General features: G+C 35.4%; 1 protein-coding gene across 24 annotated transcripts in view; it reads right to left on the minus strand.

Moving 5' to 3' along the window:
• Positions 1–20,898, minus strand: part of Mbnl1 (muscleblind like splicing regulator 1) — a 185,781-nt gene that overhangs the window by 63,794 nt on the left and 101,089 nt on the right. Inside the window, exon 2 of one of the 24 annotated variants that reach the window (XM_074073964.1) lies at positions 290–454. The exons of the other annotated variants lie outside the window; for them this stretch is intronic. Coding sequence (XP_073930065.1) covers positions 290–301 — 12 coding nt within the window. The 5' untranslated portion in view covers positions 302–454. The remainder of the gene's footprint in view (positions 1–289; positions 455–20,898) is intronic. 24 annotated transcript variants of the gene reach the window in all.

Genomic DNA, 20,898 nt, shown 5'->3' on the forward strand with positions numbered 1-20,898 from the left:
ACTATGAGTTGTAATTACTCAGGAGACACATATAGATTAGAAAGATAATGAAACTTTACCTAGATTAACTATTCAGCCATAAAAGCTTTCCATGACTTCCGATGAAAGGGACAAAATCCAATAGTGCAATAAGAACAATATTAAGAGACTAAGATGATATATGACTAAGAAACACTTCTAAAGAACATCTGCAACAGTGGTAAATAATTCAAATGGGTGAATAAGCATATTTTGGATTTTAAGTAAATGAAGTCATGAATTTTAAAGGAAGAAACACAGTTTCACTTACTTTTTTTTGCATTTTAATTTTTAGAAGCCAAATTTAATTTTAATATTTCAAGTCTTCAATGTGGTAAATGTCCTTCTTTCCAAAAATATGCATTGTTAGCTTTCATTTAATAACAGTTTTACACCAACAGCAATGATGTCTTCTATTTGGTGGAGGGTTATGCTACTGCAGGGATATAAAAACAGAAGAGGCCAAAAAAAAAAAAAATACACAGTAGATTGAAATAGCTTAAAAACTGAAGCTTTGATAAAGCTCTCTGAAACAATTATAAAAGACATAACACCTGATTCTTTGCTGTAATAGATTCTTCCTTTATTATGTAATATTAAAATTACCTTAGTGATTCATATTTTTTCCTTTCTAGAACTACAGACAAGTAAAGTTATACTGAGTCTCAAAAGGATTCAAATCCAAGCTGCATTGGCCTGCTGAGTCTGTTTACTTAATCTATTTTTATAACACTGCAGTAGCCCAATCAAACTCACCAAATACCTGCTTCAACACTGCACATCGCTTCAAGAGATAAAACATAAAAGAAAGCTGCAAACTATGTTTCTAAGCAATCCACTCTATACCATTACATACAAGTCCAGAAAGAAATAAAAAAAGCCAGAGATAAACTCTTTTTAAATGTCTGAAATGTTGCCCAGAAGGACTGCAATTTTTTTCAAACTTTTTTTTTTTTCCTGCCAGTTATGGACAGCATTTACACTTCACTTACATGAAGTGAGACAAGTTGCTAATATCAGTTTGCAAGTCTGATGTATCTACACCAATCCTTAGCAGGTTTCTTGACACAAAACATGGTGTTGGAACAGATGCATAATCTCTACAGCAACCTATTTCACAAGCATACCATTATCTAAATTATTTAATAAGGTAAGTCCTTGGCCATGAATGGATTTCATGACAAAGCACAATGCCAAGTCTGTTACAGTGGGGAACATTTCTAATAATTTCTAACCCAAGAGAAGTAGGATTGAGAGTATGACAGAATGGGTTTTGCCAATTAAACATTGTTGCTATAGAAACAGGCTTTAATACATTCTGTGGAAAATATGAACAGGTTATGCTATCTCTTCAGTCATTTACATTTGAACTTAAAATGTGAAAAACATAATTATGAAGAAAGGTGTAGCTACTCAAGGGAGCATCAAACAAATTCTTTTCTTTATTAAAAAAACAAGAGTTCCTTTTCTGAGCCAAAAATGAATAACCATAGTCTGTTTTCTTGAATTTTTCATAGATTTGACTAATATATCACTGCAGTGTATGGTGTGATTTTCTTCATTAGAACTGAGCTTTTTTTTTTTTCTGAAGTACTCTAGTAGAATTATATTTTCTAAGTATTTAAACACAGTGTAATTTGCAAAAAAACTTTCAAAATATCTTTTGAACTACACAGGGGGAAGATCATAACAAAGGATCCTTTGACATTCTAAACATTCCAAATACCACATGTTAAAAAATATCTCAAGTATATCACTGAATGTTCCTGACTGTTGACTCCAGGGATTACATGGGATAGGCTTCAGCCAGATGACCATGATCAGTCACAGGATATAAAACAGTGACCTACTCCATCATTTTTATTACTGTTTTACTAACACAGTCCATGACAAGAACTCTAGACAGAATGCTATTAGTCTCTGGGTGTTGACCCACAAATAAATATTAATGTTTTGCTGAAATTCTATCATGTAGTTCCCATATAGCACCCATTTCACTATCACTCTAAAAAACAAGTGACACATTTGAAGGCTGTGTTTTGAAAGGATCAATGTATTATGCTGATTTGACTCCTGTAAAACAAAGTGACCTCTGTCTGTAGGAATGTTTTTTGGACACACACTTGAGCAGTGTGGTAAACTGAAATCCATGAAAAATTTAACCTAGTGTACCTTATAGAAAAGCAGCTGTTAGAAAAGAGGAGAGTAACTTAAAAAAACTTAAAAAAAACAAAACAAAACCTAAAGGATTACAAAGTATTAAGAGGACAAGTCCTCTTCCACTTCCTGTCCCCTGGGGGTCTTTTCCTCCCTCCCAAAGAGGATGAAGGCAACAACTCATTTACTTAAGAAAATAGCTCTGGAAAGATTTAACGTAAGTAACATCTAAATGCAAATAGAAATATTCTTAGGGAGGCAAAAAGCATACTTTAAAAATTACCTAAAAAATTAATTAAAAAATATACACCTTAAGGTGTGTGTCTTCCAAATGTGTCTTGCAAATCACATCTAAAACTAAGTACTGTACTACCAAATAATTCTTTCTCTGAGAATTACTAGAGATGTACAATTTCTCTTGCATTACACAAAAAGTTGATGTAATTTTGAAAACATTACAGTTATTTGATCTTCTTTACAGGCCTAATAAGTAGTAATTATCTAAAGAAACTATATGAAAACATGTGTGTTAAGGAATTAAATGTGCAAGCAATCCTCGACTGGCCAACTCATGACCACAGCCATCTAATGGTCCACACTCTAGAATTATCAACTCCGAACAACCTAAGTTTGTAAACACTGGATATTGCAAAGCAATACAACAGAATGTCTGCTTTATAAAGCAAGAATGACTTCCAAAAATTTAGGCTTCAAAGTAAAACATAAAGGTATTCAGTAAGCAAAGATTTACTTGAAATTTACATTTTGAAAAGCAGCAAGAAAATGTTTGTCATTTTGTTATCCAAATCCAAGTAACAGGCTGCAAAGTCATATTCTCATTTAATCTAAATAAATCTAATAAGCAATAAATTTAATAATATTTATTTAATAGTGTGGATTTACTTAGGTGCTGTGAGTACAAGATAGATCTGTTCATTATCTACTTTACAGACAGGGAATTTGAGGTATGTGCAGGCAAAGTCTTGGGTCCAGTTTTCAAATTCATCATTTTTGTTAAGTGTGATTTTTCCAAAATGGTAGTAGCATAGCTTTTAAAGTAAAGGGTCTAGAAATGTATCAAAAATATCTGTATGGAAGGCATCCATCTCTCCTCTGAGCATCATTACAATGCAGAACTGCCCAGAGAATCCTACAAACAATGCTGAAAAAGCAGCCACTTGGGAGTTAGTTTCAAGGCAGCTGTTCCAAGGGGATAACAAACCTTTGTTGATCTTGTTACAACAGATCCTTTAGACCAGCACATCCAGTGTAATATAATGTATTCCCTACTCATGAAACAGTAATTCTCTATAACCAAAATGTTCACATCTCTACTATTTTCTGGCTCTGTACAGTGCATAAAAACACCTCTTAAGCTTTAGGAACTCACTCCCAACAAAAATGCACATGTGAAATTCCAGAAGTATTCAGGGCCTTTGAATACCCTTGAAGCCCAACTGTGACTCCTCAGGGTTTAGTAGACTTCATAAGATTTCAAGTTTTAAGGTGGAATTCCAAATTCCACCTATTCTAGAAACTGTTAAAGACTACCAAAAGTAGGGTTCAACTGAGCACTCCAAGAGCAAGGCAGTTTGCACAAAACCATTCTCTGTGAGCAGAGTAGTTGAAGGGGATTTTAGAGAAAACATACTACAAATCGGTGTCAAAACAAAAGCATGATGCTACATTATAGGAACTCTTTGCTTTATTGGTTCCTTGGGTCCATAGGCTGCAACAAGCAGCTTTCCCTCTGCCTCCTTGTGAGGCTGGAAGGATAGTCTCAACCACCTGCTGCCTGAGAACCAATCTCCCAAGAGAGATATGGCTAGGTGACATGTGGAAACAGACACCTAGTAAGTATAGAGTGATATACAAGATAAAATAGCATTACCCAGGAATGCTAAAGCAAAAACATAAAATGAAGTTGGATAGATTGTTAAGATGACAAGCACTGGATTTAAAAAAATGAGGAAAATTTGTACAACCAATTTGAGAAGAGACAACAGAGTAGAAGCAGTCATACCCAACAACTACTTTTTTTCCTTCAAAGTACAAAGAATTCAAAGATAAATGCACTCTGCATAATTGCCTGGGATAGATCTCCAGCAGCATTTATAGACATCTGAATTTTCAAAGTTTTATTTTCTCGTTCACTTCAAATTACTTGAAGCTACAGAGAAGGGGCAAGAAAGTCCACGTGGTTTTCCCTTTGGTTTTTCTTGCTAACACAAAGTGAGGTTACTCCAGCTTTTGTTCCTTAACAATGTTATGTGACATCCTATGACAGCAAGAGACAAGAACTCTATCACAGAGTCACAATGTACTCACATTTATGATTCTAATTATGATTTTAGGAAAGCAAGTGTTTCTTTTGCTTTTATAAATCGAGTGGTATTTAGCTTACCTCCTGCATAAGACAACCAGGGTGAGAATGGTCAGCTAGTTTTCCACATGGCTCTTTCTAATGCCAAGTGTATTTAAAGGCACACTGTTCCATGCTTATGTGTGCTTACTTGGTTAAATATTACCACCTCTGCTTACTAAATAAGTCCTAACATACCTTCCCAGGTAACTAGGGAGCAAGTTAGGAGGACTTGGTTACATGAAAGTGGTTTCCAAATCAATTCACAAATACACCAAACACCTCATAAATCCCCGGAATCAAAAAGTATGAGCACTGAGCTAAAGCTGATTAGGATGTTCAAACAACAGTTGAAAACTAAAGTAACAGTCAAACAATTATGTGACATCAAACAGATAAGCTCTCAATTCTTTCATTGAGTTGATCATATGAAATGAAATTAAGCATTTCAGAAATGCAAATTTTAGTCTTTTCTTAGTCCACTAAATTATAAACCTAGAGTAACATTTTTAATCAGATTAAAAACAAACCTTTCACAGAATAGATACAGAAGTTAAAAAAATGTGAATTGAGAGAATTGTTTGCACATTAAATTAAGAGCAGTTTCAGAGAAATACCAATAGAGAAAGGTAAGATAAAATGTAACTATGGAGAATACTGTAACATCACCAAAATGAGTTTTCTACCAGGCAACTTTCAGCAAACAACATAGCTATTACTTATTCTGTTCTATTATAATGCTCTGTTATAATATTTCAGTAAGCAATCAAAATATATTGATATGCTTGTTATACTGTAATTAAAAATAACTGGTGGTACTGGGTTTGAATTCAAGGTTTCACAATTGCTAGGCAGCCCCTCCACCACATGAGCCAGGCCTCCCAGCCTTATCAGCTTTATCTGTGTTTGGATAGGGCCTCATCTTTTTGTGTTTGGATAGGGTCTCATCTTTCTGCCCAGGGCTGGCCTCAGACCTTGATGTCCTTACCTATGGCTCCTCGCATAGCAGGGATAACAGGAACTTGCCACCAAGGCTGGCTTGGGCCAAGGCTGGCCTTGAACCATGATCCACCTAATCTCAGCCTCCAAGGTAGCTAGGAGTGTGCCCCCACCACATCCAGACAAAAAAATTAAAATATTGAAGCCAGGTGTGCCTTTGTGATAATCCAAAGAGTCAGGAAGTTGAAGCAGGTGGATGAAAAGTTTGAGGCCACTAAGATATATTGTAAGAACTTTTGTAAATGTCACAATGTACCTCCAGTAAGACAATAATATGATGATAACATTTTTTAAAAGTAAAATATAAAAAGAAAAGTTTAAGGCCAGCTCAGGGAACATAGTAAGACCCTGTCTCAAAAAAACTTTTAAAAAAATATTTAAACTGTAAGTAGGAATTTTCTTAACAGAACAGAATGCATTTATACTTTCAGGCAAATACATTTAGACTTTTTAGTAAGCAAGGCTCAATGAACCCTGGTCCTTCTACTGCTGCCCAAAGTTTTAGCTGTCTTTTTAAAACTGTACAAATAAAACTTGTGGGGCTGGTAGGTGTAGCTCAGTGGTAGAGCACTAGTTTAGAAAAAAGATGTATGGTTTTTGCTGTGAGAACCTGTTTTTAGAAATAAGGAAAAATTTTCTGACACAAAGTCAGTTTATTCTATTGCCATTCCTCGTGCTCAATTTTACTTACTGTTTATTTCTCAAATACTATGGTATAAGAACCTGCTGTTAATGGAACCTATTGAAATTGCTTTAAGGGGAGAGGGAGACAAGGGAGAATGATGGAGGGGTGAAGCTAGTCAAGGTAAGCTGTAAGCACATATGTAAGTGTCACAAATGAAATCCCCTTTACAACTGATATATGTTAATGAATATGTATGGGGGGAAGGACTTGCTGCTAAGAATAAAACAAAACAAAAATACAAAACATCCTAACCTGGAATTAGCATGAATATTTTGATGATTCAGAGTTTGCCTGTGTAATAGCAAGCAAAAAATGTTATCAATGTACACAGGGAAAAATTAGTAACTATACGAAGATACAATATGTGAAAAAATTGTACTTCTCATATGAAGGGTTTACTATAATTCATTTGAATTATTTGAAATCTTATTCAAGCTCAAAATACTCTGGATATAGTTAGTCAAGGTTTTAGACACAGCAGGATGGGGCAAAAGCTACAAAGCCACTCTTGGTAACTCTTTAGAAGATTATACCTAACAACTGACTAATGATCTGAAAGTTTTTCCAACCACACTCAAGGTTCTTCAGTTCTTATTTGCAGCAATCACTAAATATAAATGTCATTTAGAAAATCATTGTTCCAATAATAACAAAGATGATTCTGAGCAATCTGAAAAGCATCCAGGAAAGCAAACTATAGCCTGCCAAAAATATAAACTTCAATAAAAACAACTGTTTGGAGAAAAAGCTAAAATGCTTTTAATATTTGAACCTCCAAGAAAAGTCACTGTGCATGCTCAGGTGGCTTTGATCACAGGAGAAAATGCACAAAGTCACTACCCAACATTAATGATCCTTGATGGCAGAAATTTTTCAGCCACTTTGAGTTACCACACAGCTAAGTGTATAGGAATTGCTGCTTTGTTGTAGCTTCTGTCCACATACCAATAGCCCTCAACAGAAAGACCTGAGCTTAACTATTAACAATGTCAGTAGTGACCTTTTCAAGCAAATTCTCATACTTAATTGCCATCATCACTGTGAGTCTAGGGGAAGAGACAGGAAGAGGGAGGAGGAGGGAAAAGAGGAAGTGAGAAGAGAGGGGAAACATAAGCAGAAAATGGGGACTGGGCAACAGGCTGACCTTGAGGTGAAGCTGCAGAAGCGCCACTCTCCCCAGAGCATCAACTAGGACAGAGATGCGGAGCACATGACATGAAGTATGTGACATGTAAGGACTACAGCAGCTGCACTCCTAAAAACACTAACAACCACCAGTTTTCTTGTGTACTTCTCAGGCTGTGGTTCTCCTCTTAGCAAGATTTAACATGATTGTCTAAATAACAATCTGACAAATCAAAGTTTCCAACAACTATTAGCGAGCAAGTCTAATCCATCATAAACATCTCATTCTACTTCATATTTCAGAAATGAATTCCAAATAACAATAGCACTTTCAACGAATTTTTTATTTAGGACTCCATATATGAGTGCCAACTGTATCACTGTATTAGACAAGTGATTAAAACAACAGATAAACTGCAATTCAATTTACGTTTATTTCCTCAAGACAATATGTGAAAATATTTTCTAAGACAGCTGAATCAAATACTTGTATATATCTGAAAATTTCAACAGAATATAGTCTTTCTCAATGAAAAAATACATATTAATGTAGAAAGTTCTGTAGGAAACAAAAGATGGCGATCTAAAATTGGATCTTCTGAAGTCTAAGGGAAATAATTGTGGGGAACATTGCATCTCAAATATTTCTTATTTGTATTAGCCAGTTAGAAAATATTCCTTTTAAGATTTGAGAAATATATGGAATATATGGTCATGTATGACCATTATTAACATTAATTATTTTTATGAGTTCTTTCATTATACAGGATGTCAATATTTATATAAATAATTCTAAGGTAATCAGTGGTGTTTATCTTGACTGATAATCTTCAGAATGCAGTGAATTTAATATTTCAACTGGAATTAATTTTCAATTCTCTAACACTAATGTAAGACTAGCTACATACAGATTGGCAAGAGGAATCTTCTAGTATTAATACTTCATGTGAGGAAGGAAAGAAAAATCCTTTTGGGCAAGCCCATCTTTATTTACTACAGAATACAAAGAGGCTTAAAAACCTCAACTCCTCATAATGCACACAGTTTAGAAGCTACCTTCTCTGCCATATAAATAGAAGAATAGCAGAGGAAAAGTAAGAAAAATGATGGAGTCAATTTCTTCAACAATGCTCCTCTTTACAAGCCCTCTTCTGACCAATGAAAACACAAGACCTGTGGGCTGTGGGCAGGAGGTGGTAAAAGTGGCGATTTATATCTGCCTTGTTCCCAGTTCAAATATCCTTGCTCTACTTTCCTAATTTTCTATTTGTATGCTTAGATCCACACAGAACACTCTGACTTGTGTGGTAGATTTTATCTGTTTTATCCAATGAATAATATAGTTCCATTTTTCAGTCACCTTTCTTCAACTCTAAGTTGGCACCACGGTTTGAGTGGCCATGACACAGAAGGAAAATGCCAGGGCATATTTTTGAACTCTATGGGTTTAAGCTACTATAGTGTGACTTCTTAATCGTTTATAACAGAGCTAGGGAGTGACTATGCAATGCCGCCAGGAGATGCTGCCGGCCAACGCTGACCATGAAGGAGTACAGGTGTCTTTCAGCTAGAGACACCTCAGAGTGTTCTGTTTACAGGTGTTCATTATGCAACAAGTGGAAAATGGCATTTCTCTATCCTAATCCTTTACAAAATCATTTCTGTCATTGGACTTTCAAAAATCAGATAATTTTCAAGGAAAACAACCTTGTACGTGGCAAATTTATGATAAGAGGCCGTTTCTTTCTTCTAATTTGTAGCTATTTTCAGGTTAAATGTTTCTGTAAAACCAAGGATAAAGAAAGGGCTCATTTTTAAAAGTCCTTATGTATACAATGAATATTAATTTGCATAAGAAATGACATGTTTTTTAGGATTTGCTTTAAAATATTCAAGCCTATTCCTACCCAAAACAAAAAGAAGGTGAACAGAACCAGAAAAATTTAACAAATATTAAAAATTGTCAACACTGAATTACAGTATTCACTCCACTTACGCAATTTTTAACTTTTTCATATGAAAAACCTGTTTAAAACTATAGAAAGGTGGAGAACTTTTAAATAAATCACTTTCCCTAAGTTGATCAGATCACTTAAAATACCAAATACAGACTATGTCTAGTATATTTTCACTTTGGAATTTGCGGCTTTAATTATTTAAGTAAATATATAATACATCTTCAATTCCATTTAAATTATGACCACTGCATCATTTAATTCTCTCTGCTGTATCAATGTCTAATATTCTGCAAACTATACTGTCACTGTTAATTAAGGGGGGAAAATGAGATGGTACCAGAGGGAAAAAACATCCAAAATAACTTACTTACTAAGTAATTAATTTGATGTCCTTAAATTTTTGTAATGAATAAAAGACAACATTCAAAGACTCGCTCTTTTTCCTAATTGCTATGATACATGTTTCTTCATTATGCCTATGTATTTAAATTGCTGACTGTACCTGTTATAATCTTTTCCCCAAAAGCATCAGATGGCCACATTTCCAAAATATAATGATGAACTAAAAAATTCATTAATCCTCCATCATGGACCACTTAAAAGTAGTGAGGCATTATAACTTAATTCAGTTAAATTTTCTATAGCATCTACATTCAAATGGAAATGTATCTGCCAGCTTATTAGGTGCTAAGGATATTACATTATACTCTGCAGAGCTCAGCAAGATGACTCACACAGCAAAATAAGAAAAATGGATTGAAGTAGAATAAAATCAGGTGCTAGAAAGATCAACTTGGCATGATGGAGGGGGTGAATTCATTGTAGCACTTTTGTAAGTGCTACAATGAACCCCCAGCACAACAATAAAAAATCAAATGTGATGAAAGGTATGTACTTTCTCTAACAGTCATGTCTTGAAATCAGAGATACATTGTCTCTGTCACCAGAATAAGACACCTTTAATGGGAATTAAATTCAAGGTGAGAAAGCTATTATTCAATACTCATATTGCAACAAACCCACTATGATTACAAGCCTAGTTAACAGCTTTTTCCTACACTGTGATCACTAAAACAACTCCCTTTTTTTCAATTTTAATTTTGCAGTTAATAGATCATGAAATCTTAGAGTAAATATAGCATTTAGCAGTTGTATGAGACAGCAATCTCATTTTAACAATGAAGAAGGCTCACAGAATATGAGTTCTGTCACTCCTGCACATCTTTGAATTGGCACAGGCTGCTTTGGTTTTTGAAAGGTTCCTTCATGTCTCTAATTTGTATATTTATACATATATGAGTGTATTTACACATGTAAATATATTAAAGTGTGCACAGTTTAATACACTTTCACATTTAAGTTAAGAGAATATCTTAGGAAAGAAAAAAAGTCTGTGGAATTTGTGGAAAATTTTTCATGAACTTGTAGCCCTTCAAATGATATTTAACAAATAAAATGTTAACGCCATTCCATTTACACTAATGTCAGAGTCTATGAGTTGTTCACAAACTTATATTAAGACAAAAAGTAAAACTAAGCAAAGGCTTCCCAATTCCATTCTCAGAAATCAGAGTTTTTGGGGAAAAAAAGCAACTTAGATGGAAACACCACCAACTTAACCTCTACTGCATCTTGCCAGCAACCTCTGTATTACTTAGGGAAGATAAACTGAACTTCAAGGCTCAGCTACATATACTGGATTTGAAATGCCAAATTAAAAATGGAAAAGTTTTAAGATTTTAAACAGAAAAACATAATGACAATTTTAATATGTAAGTTGCTTTGCCTTGTTATGAAGCAATGTTGAAGTAGCAAATATTTAAACATTTGGCTCCTTACTAAAATGTAAGTAGAATAGTTAAACTGAGCAATAACTTTTCACTTAACCATACAATAAAATGGATTATACAATGATGAAATTATCAGAAAACATCTTACAGAAAATAATATTACTTTCAAATTTTAATTATTGATAATATAGATTTTGAATAATTCATTAGAAAACTTACCTCAATATATATGGTGTAAGTGTTGAGTTTGCTAAGATAAGACCTGAATCCATTTCAAATTTCTAGCATACTTAAATGCTTTCTAAATAAGTCATGTGCAGCCATTCTAAGGTTGGTAGTGCAAAGTATCTAAATTTATCTGAAGAATTTCCCAAAGATGTACCTCAACATTATAAAGACTATATCTAACAAACATATAGCCAACATCATACTTAATGGGGAAAAACTGAAAACATTTCCCCTAAAGTAAGGAAAGAGACAGTGGTGCCTACTCTCTCTACTTCTATTCAACATAGTCCTGGAATTTCTAGCCAGAGTTATTGCCTTATTAGGCAAGAAGAAGAAATAAAAGGAATACAAATAGGTAAAGAAACAGTCAAAAGATCCCTATTTGCAGATGACATGATCCTATACCTCAAAGATGCAAAGAACTTCTAGACACCATAAACAGCTTCAGCAATGTAGCAGGATACAAAATCAACTTACAAAAACCAGCAGCCTTCCTATATACCAACAATGAACAAGCTGAAAAAGAATATAGGAAAACAATTCCATTTACAATAGCCTCAAAAAAATTAAATACCTAGGAATAAACTTAACAAAGGACATGACCTCTTCAAGTAGAACTACAAACCACTAAAGAAAGAGATCAAAGGAAGATTACAGAAGATGGAAAAATCTCTCATCCTCATGGATTGGTAGAATCAACATAATAAAAATGTCTATACAACCAAAAGTAATCTATATGTTCAATGCAATACCCATAAAAATTCAAATGACATTCATCATAGAGATTGAAAAATCTACCCTAAAGTTCATTTGGAAACACAAAAGACCACAGATAGCCAAGGCAATACTGAACAAAAAGACCAATGCTGGAGGTATCACAATACCTGACTTCAAACTATACTACAGAGCCAAAGCAATAAAAACAGGATGGTACTGGAACAAAACAAATATGGAGACCAGTGGAACAGAACAGAGGACACGGATATGAATCCATGCAGCTATGCCCACCATATTTTTGACAAAGGCACCAAAAACATACAATGGAGAAGAAACAGTCTCTTCAACAAATGGTGCTGGGAAAAGTGGTTATCTGCCTGCAGAAAACTGAAAGTAGATCTGTGCCTGTCAACCTGTACTAGTATCAACTCAAAGTAGATTAAGGACCTTAATTTCAGACCTGAAACCTTGCAGTTAGTACACGAAAGAGCAGAGAATACCCTGGAAACAATAGGTATAGGCAAGGACTTCCTCAGTAGAACTCCATCAGCCTAGCAACTAAAAGCATGGACAAATGGGACTACATGAGATTAAAAAGCTTCTGCACAACAACTTGAAGAGACCACAGAGTGGGAGAAAATATTTGCTGGCAATACATCAGACAAAGGACTGATAACCAGAATATTCAGGGAACTCAAAAAACTAAACTCCCCCCAAATCAATGAACCAATAAAGAAGTGAGCAACTGAACTAAACAGACCTTTTTCAAAGGAAGAAATCCAAACGACCAAAAAAACATATGAAAAAATGCTCACCATCCTTGGTCATAAAGGAAATGCAAATCAAAACCACACTAAGATTCCACCTCACCCGTTAGAATGGCTACCATCAAGAACACCACTACCACCAAATGTTAGCAAGGATACAGGGGAAAAAGGAACCCTCATACACTGCTGGTGGGAATGTAAGCTAGTACAACCACTCTGGAAAACAATATGGAGGCTCCTTAAAAAACTAAACATGTATCTGCCATATCATCCAGCAATCCCACTACTGGGGCTATATCCAAAGGAATGTGACTAAGGTTACTCCAGAGGCACCTGCACACCCACGTTTATTGCAGCACTGTTCACAATAGACAAGTTCTGGAAACAGCCAAGATGCCCCACTACTGATGAATGGATGAAGAAAATGTGGTATTTATACATAATGGAATTTTACACAGCCACAAAGAAGAATGAAATTTTGTCATTCACAAGTAAATTTTCTCCTATCTTCCACACCAAGTCTGATGGAAGTGGATTTCTGGACTGGTAACAAGCAGACACTGAACTTATCCTTTCTGACTTCCATTACTCTGTGCATATGCTACACATGTCATACTGTGCAGTGTTTTACTAGTAGTTACAAAGGATGCATTGTCTCCTTGCGAGTGAACTCTCACTGAGATAACAAAAACACAAAGTTATTGTAAGTCACACTAGAGCTACATTGTGTACAGATGTCCTTGTCTTAAGGAATTTTAAACATAAAAGATGCAGGCACTGCCAAACAAAGATATTACAAATTAGGCTGTAAAATACAGGCAGTTAGTAGTCTCTATTTTCTAGGTTATTTGGCCAAATTACAGAAAGAAGCAACTGTATTCCAGGAATTGTACATGAGGAACAAGGGAATGTTAAATTTGTAACATATTGTGGGAACAAAAAAATCTACTTACCCAATATACTTTTTAGGAGAAAGGTTTTGATGAAATATGGCTACTATATATACATAAATTACATTTTCTGGGCTGTGTATGAATTAATCTCGATCTTAATTTGGTTCAGAAACAGTATGAAAAATAATGAAATATGAAGATCTATTGAAGATATTATCTACAAAAGAGCAGGTACTGACATTTTCTCAACAGAAAAAAAGTACCTGGTACACTGTAGGTACATGTTGAATATATCAAATAAAGAAATGACTGTAGGGCTGAGGATGTAACTCAGTGGGAGAGTGATTGCCTAATATGTTCGAGACCCTGTGTCTGACACCCAGAGCCAAAAAAGAGAAACAGAACAAAAGAATTCCCCCAAACCAGAAATAATTATAGCATGAAGACCCAATCTTTAATTCCAGTATGAACTAGCTTTATGATCTGTGTTTAGACTTTAAGTTTTAGATTTTTCCAATCTAAAATAGGGCTACCAATACCTGTTTGAATAGGACTGTTTTACAAAATAAACAAAACCTTGTAGTGAAAGCCCTTAGTTTAGCACCAGAATGCCTGGCACACAGCACTTCCTAGGTGTTTACTGAAAATAACGGTGGATAGACATGACCAATGCATGGTGTATAGAAGTATCACAGTGAAACCCATTAATTTGTACAATTAACATGGTAATAAGTCCAAAAGAAAAAAGGATGGCTAGAAACAGTTTAACACTGGTCTAAGACAAAAATTCAACAAGTATTTCAGACTTGTTAATTCTATGAAATATTCCCTAACTTTGAGCACTCAAAGTTCCAAACCATTCTCTCTCTCTATATATATGTATGTGTGTGTAATATTGAGAAACATGCATTTGTTTTACATGTTTTATATACTTGTAGTATATAGGTATTTTCATGGATTTAGAAATGAATAAATATACATTATGGGAAGGGTAACTGAACTACTATTTTTCCTAACTCATAAATGTATCTACCTGTGCTTCTCAAGAAGGGGTACCTTTGCCCTCCAGAGGGCATCTAGACTTGTCTGGTATAACAACTGGAGGTGGGGCAGAAATGCTAGTGGAGTGGAGTAGATGGAGACCAGGGATGATAAGTACTCTACAATGCAAGGGACAACCCCTTCCCACAAATACTTATGAGATCCAAAATACTAATAGGTGTTTCAGCTGAGGAACCCAGTACTGCAAGGCAACTTAGTAACTTTATATCCTTCAGAAATCAAACTGACAGGCTCTTTTGAGGCAATAAACTGCAAGTGTAACCTATGCTATCTGACTATTTGTGGGAGTATAAAACAAATATAATTTGTTAAAACCAATAGCTAGGTAACTTTTTTGATTTTATGTCATATAATTTTATATCTGCATAAGCAACCCCAGTAATGCTATCTCTGACAAGATTCCTGCAGCTCATTGATCCTGCCAGTGGACCTGAACTGAAGAAGCAGAGAACCTCAGTGCTGTGAGCAAAGGGTGCAGTGTCAGAGCTGCTGCAATCTGCATGTCAATCAGGCTTAATTGGTTCAATAAACATAACACTGCATCAGTTATGAAGTCTCAGACTCACTCTCATGTTTTCATTGATTAATTCCTACTCATTTACTCAACAAAAAATTTTGCAACAACAAAAAGATTTAAATGACATCCCAGTATCCTACAAATCCAGCTGTACAATTATTCCTTTTTCCTCTCTCCTCCCTCCCACCCTCTCTTAATGTTAGCTGAAGAAACTACTATCTCCTTGCTGCAAGTAATATATTTAATATTAGATGTTGCTTTCCTGTGGAAAAAAAATCTGAAAGAAAATAAAATTCTTAGGTGAGAGAAACCGGCTGAGGCATCCATTATTTGGTTAATTTATTGAATGTACAACAATTACCTAAATCTGTCTCTGAATCACTTTTAATATAACAGCTAGCTTCTATGAAAGAGAGATTTAATCTCCCCAAAATAAAAATATCAAGATCAATCATTGTCAAAGTCTTCTTCAGAGTAAGATTATTTAAACACAAATCTAGTATCTGTCACAATCCCACCTGAATTGCTCACTGGTGTCTCATGGCTTTCAAACTGTTAATCTGAACTCAGAAGGTCCCTCACAGCCTGGACCTAAGCCTGTAGCCCTGTGCCTTCCCTTTTCTCACGACTGCCTCTTAGCATTTGCCACCCCCTTACATTAAACTTCTACCAGTTCCTGGAACATTCTATATTCTTTCAGGTTTCTTCCGCTTAAAATATACTGATGTCTCAGTTTAAGTGTGCTTTCTCAGTCTTTACCTGCCTACTTTACTCCTCTTTATCCTGAAAATTACCACCCAAGCATTACCAGAAATACTCAGGCACACTCCCTGTTTCCCTTTCCTCTGTATACAAAGTATCCAGTTCTCATCAACAATCACATTCCACTGTATTCTTTGAAGATCTTCTCAGTCCCCTACTTAAGATCAGGTTCTTTAAAGGTTCAGAATCTCAGTTGTGTATACACAGAGCCTAACATAGAGTAAAGGATACATGGTAGTGACTGGATGAATCAATAAATGGATGAATGATGGTACTTCCACAGATCTGGATATAGGAGCTCTTTTCTCTGCTTTCAAATGTAACATTTTCTCCCTCTTATGATCCTGTCATGTTTCTTTCTCTCTCTCTTTCTCTCTCTCTCTCTCTCTCACACACACACACACACACACACACACACACAAACATCCTATAGTCAGGCTGTCTGCACACTGAGAACTTCAAGTTTCGACTTCAGTGTCTGTTACACAGCAGTTGTTTCATAATTATTTGTCATGAAATAAATCTCAAAAATTGTGCAGTATAATTAATCTAAAAATAGCAGGATCTGTGTAAAAAAGTAGTGGGTGACTAACAAAAGTAGTGGTGTGGGACACTGATTTCCTTCAAGGATTCAGAAAAAGAAGTCTGAGCACACAGATATTTGTAAATATGCATGTTATACATTAAAAATGCAACACGCTGGGAACGCAGCTCAGTGGTAAAGCACCCAGCTAGCAATGTGTGAGGCCAATCCCAGCACTGAGAGGGAGAGAGAAAAACAAAAAAATGTGTGCAAAATTGGCAAACCTAAATGAATGGTATATGGGTATTTACTGTACTAGTTTGAAATTTTTCAAAATAAAAAATGTAGAAATACTTATTGAAGCATATATAATGCAATGGGAGCACTAAGGAGAAGAAAAGGAAGAACACCCAATTAGGCCTGGAGGGCAGAGAAGGCTAATTAAGGGAGATATTGAAAGGATGATTCCTGGGACAAGTATAAAAGGACAGACACAGGGAAAGGAAGGGGAAAGGGGATACCAAGTTGAGTGAATGACCTAAATCACTTAAGCCAGGAGGGCTTTGTGCCTATCAAGTTCTTTCATTAAAAAATACTAACATGTGCATTTCTATTTCCAGAGATTATGGGATGTGCGTATCATTTTCAGCCACCAGTAATCTTAACCACGAGGGATATAGGTGTGGACTTTTGCTATAATTGGTATAACAAGGCAGTTACCTTTGCTTCAAATAAGTGTGAAAGATACACTGGGGGAATGAGGAAGACCAAGACCAATCCAAACTAATCTGATTGTAAATTCAGACTAACACCTGTTAGTGTGAAGATACTACAAAAGTGTCTGAAGAGTGGTATCAGAAGGAAGGAAATCATTAGGGCCCTTTAAGGCACTTGTTTGCCATTAAAAAGAAGGAAGACCCTACTGAAGACTTTACAAGCAGCTCTCCTGGGAAAAGTTGAACAAAGAGGAAAAAGGGTAATGTTTTCAAGAGGTAATAAGATTATAATTTTCTAAGCCTCCCTTGGGAATATGTTTGTATATTATTCTTCTTTCAGTTTTATAGCATGAGGCTGGTCTGAGTGCTAATGACGCAGAGGCAGGCACTGCAAAACAGGGACTTACTTAATGTCTGGACTCTGTTCTACCCTTTTAAATCAGGATGAGTCACTGAGGACTTTTCTATCTGAACCGAAGAGGAGGCTTGGAGCATCTATGCTCACATATAGTAACCACATTCACAAACTCCACTGAGGTAGCTAGGGTGATCCCTTAGCTTTCTACTTGACCCCTCTGGAGGCATCCTTTCTCAATTCCACTTTCAGTGGCCTCACTTTCCTAACTTGAAATCAGTAACAATGTATTTACACCATCAAAATCAGCAAATCTGATGAACCAAGGTGTTCTGTATCCCATCATCTAGTGATAAATAACTGAAATTTTGATTTGAATAGTATTGTAAATAAAAATTACATAAAAAATGAAGATTCTTCCTAGGAATTTAGTTCAGCAATCTGTTGGCAAGTGAATCAATTTGGGTATCTCTTGTAAATAAATTTATTTGAAACTTGCAGTGTAATTTGTCCTGCCCAAATGACTAGGTCAAAATATATATAGTTTCTGCTAATGTAAGCAAAGGAAGCAAAAACCATTTCTTGCTTATACATGGAATTGAGGTCAAATGACAGAATACGTGTATGAGCTTAAATTATGTTATGCGGGCAATATAACATTTTAGTCTCCAGAAGAATAGTCACTGCTCTTAAGTAGGAAATCTAATTTTACATTGAGTTCAATTGTTTTCCCTTCAAGGACAATTAATCAAATATATTTGTGGATGTACTTTTAAGCAACTGAAACCTTTCTCTAATATATGTATTAGTTTAAAAATTGATGCTATCTTTGGTAACTCAGGGATTAATTTATGTGGATTATTCAATTCCTTTGACAGAAAAGGCATAATTCATGCAATCCTCTACCCACAATCAGAAAAGAAGCAAAGTGTTTTATCATTATGAATAAAAAAACTCAGCATGCTGTCACTGAAACTATCTCAATTCATTAATCTTAAAACAACTTAAAACAAAATGAATTTGGATATTTAAAAGTGAATGGACCTATTTTTCAAATATCTTTTGCCCTCTTCAGTTTTATCCTCATGAGTCATTCAAATACCATAAGGTATTTTCTAATCTGCTTTTTTCCTCTTTCTTCCTTTTTTTCAATCTTACTCTTTTTCTTAGTTCAGTAGTCAGGGCTATACAATTCTTACAAAGCTGGTGATTTAACTTACTATCACTACCTTCATCAAGAAATTTGTTTATATTTTAGCCTTAGTAAAATATATCAAGAATCAAAGATAATGACTACTTAAAAGTCATGAATAACTTTTACATGATTTAGAGCTTCTTAGGTAACATTTTTAAGTTTAATGATTCTTCCTCCATTCACATCTGACTCTTCATAGCATGCCAGAAGCTATCTTCACTAATGCAGTATATAAAATTCAGTATTCTAAAGTTAACACATCCTTTTTTCTTTAAATAAGCCTGTAAGAATACTCATTTCTCAATAGACACACATACACTCTGTCTTCACTTTCAATTTCTCAGGTGTTTTCTGTTCCACAGACCCCACATTTCTCAACTCAATGAGTTCTCCTCCTTTCTCTGCCAACATCCATGGCCTGCTATACCAATGACACATGAGTTGAGCCAACCTTATTTCTAACTCTCCAGCTCTCTGTTTTGATCATTTTATGTCATCTCATTGAAGCTTAGATTTCCCTAATCAGTAACTTCATTCACAAATATACCAGGCTCAGCCACAGTCCTGGGGGAGCATTAGCTTGAAGAAGAATGAGGTGGGAAAAATTAAACAAGCACCATCTGAGATTCAATTTCCCTGACAATGTTGTCTACACATGCTTTCTCCTGCTCTACCCCAAACCTCCAACCTTCAGAACTACAGTTAACCAATTACTGAAACAAACATATTTAACCATCTTTCCAACACAACGCAAACTGATGTCCCTGTACCAAAAAGACTCCCTTCAGGGGTGGAAACCTAATACAAAGAAAGCATGAGAGACTACCACTGCTTATATTTACACAACACATTATTATTTTCTTTTTTATAACCCTTTTGAAACAGTCATTTGAAATAATCAAGACAGATGCTACCTTATTTTGGAAGTCAGAAAGCCAGCCCTAAGATGTGAAATATCTGGTCAAGGATGAAATAATTAATGAATGGCAATGGTCTTGAGTATAATCATGGGCTTCTGAAGGTTGTCTCCAGCCTGTGTCCTTGTGTCACTGTGAAGAATAATCCATAATAACATTACTAACCACAGCAACCATTCTTAAGTTCAGTATACACTGAGCACTGGGCTCTCTACAATCATATCCTCCCAGCAGCCTGAATGATCTTTGTTTTAAAAATGAAGGAATTAGGGCTGTGGGAGTGGCTCAAGTAGCAGAATGCTTGCAAGCTAGCAGTGCTGAGTTCAAATGCCAGTAATGCTGAGAGAACAAAACAGAGAGAAGGGGATGGGAGGGAAGAAAAGGGGTAGGGGGGAACAGAGGGAAATGAGAAAAGTGAAGCCCAAGGGTTGCATTAGCACATATAGAGTCTAGGTCTCAGAATTAGGTCTGCTATTCCTAGATGGCTTCCCCACCACAGGACACACCACAATCTGGATTATAAGCACAGCAATATTATAGGGAAAATGTATGGCTTTGCATGTTCTTTGTAAGTACAAACACACAACTGCACACATGCAATACACACACATACACCTTTTCATACAGAACGAAAGTAACTGTGTTTCTGCAATCTTAAAAAATAACATTATTTCTACAATAAGGATCTAAAGGTATATTACATTATTTTATTCCATAGACAATTTCAATTTGCCAAGTAGCATACACTTGAAGTTACATAGCTGGCAGAGTGCGCCACTTCTACATCAGGAGAGCAAGCATGGGTGACCTGCTCAGCCCAAAGGGTGACAGGGATGGATGGGGAGGGTGGTATGTCTTTCTAAAATCAGAGTTTTTTTAAGGGCAACTTTTCACCAAACCTGGACTTCTCAATGGGTTTCTCGCCTCTGTCACACATTCTAAAATTCAGTTGTTCATTTTGAGGAACAGATATTGGTCAAGATATTTTATAAGGGTCAACTGGTTTAACTTACAAAGTTTAACGCTGCTGCTGGCTTGGGAAAACTGAAGGACAATCTCAGAAAAGAACATTCTCTAAGCAGTCTTATTAAAAAAAAATAAAAACAAAACCAATGTGCTGTGATATCTATTAATTTTAGTTTGAGATGATAA

Source organism: Castor canadensis, chromosome 5 (genome assembly GCF_047511655.1).
Source record: "Castor canadensis chromosome 5, mCasCan1.hap1v2, whole genome shotgun sequence".
Taxonomy (NCBI): Eukaryota; Metazoa; Chordata; class Mammalia; order Rodentia; family Castoridae; genus Castor; species Castor canadensis.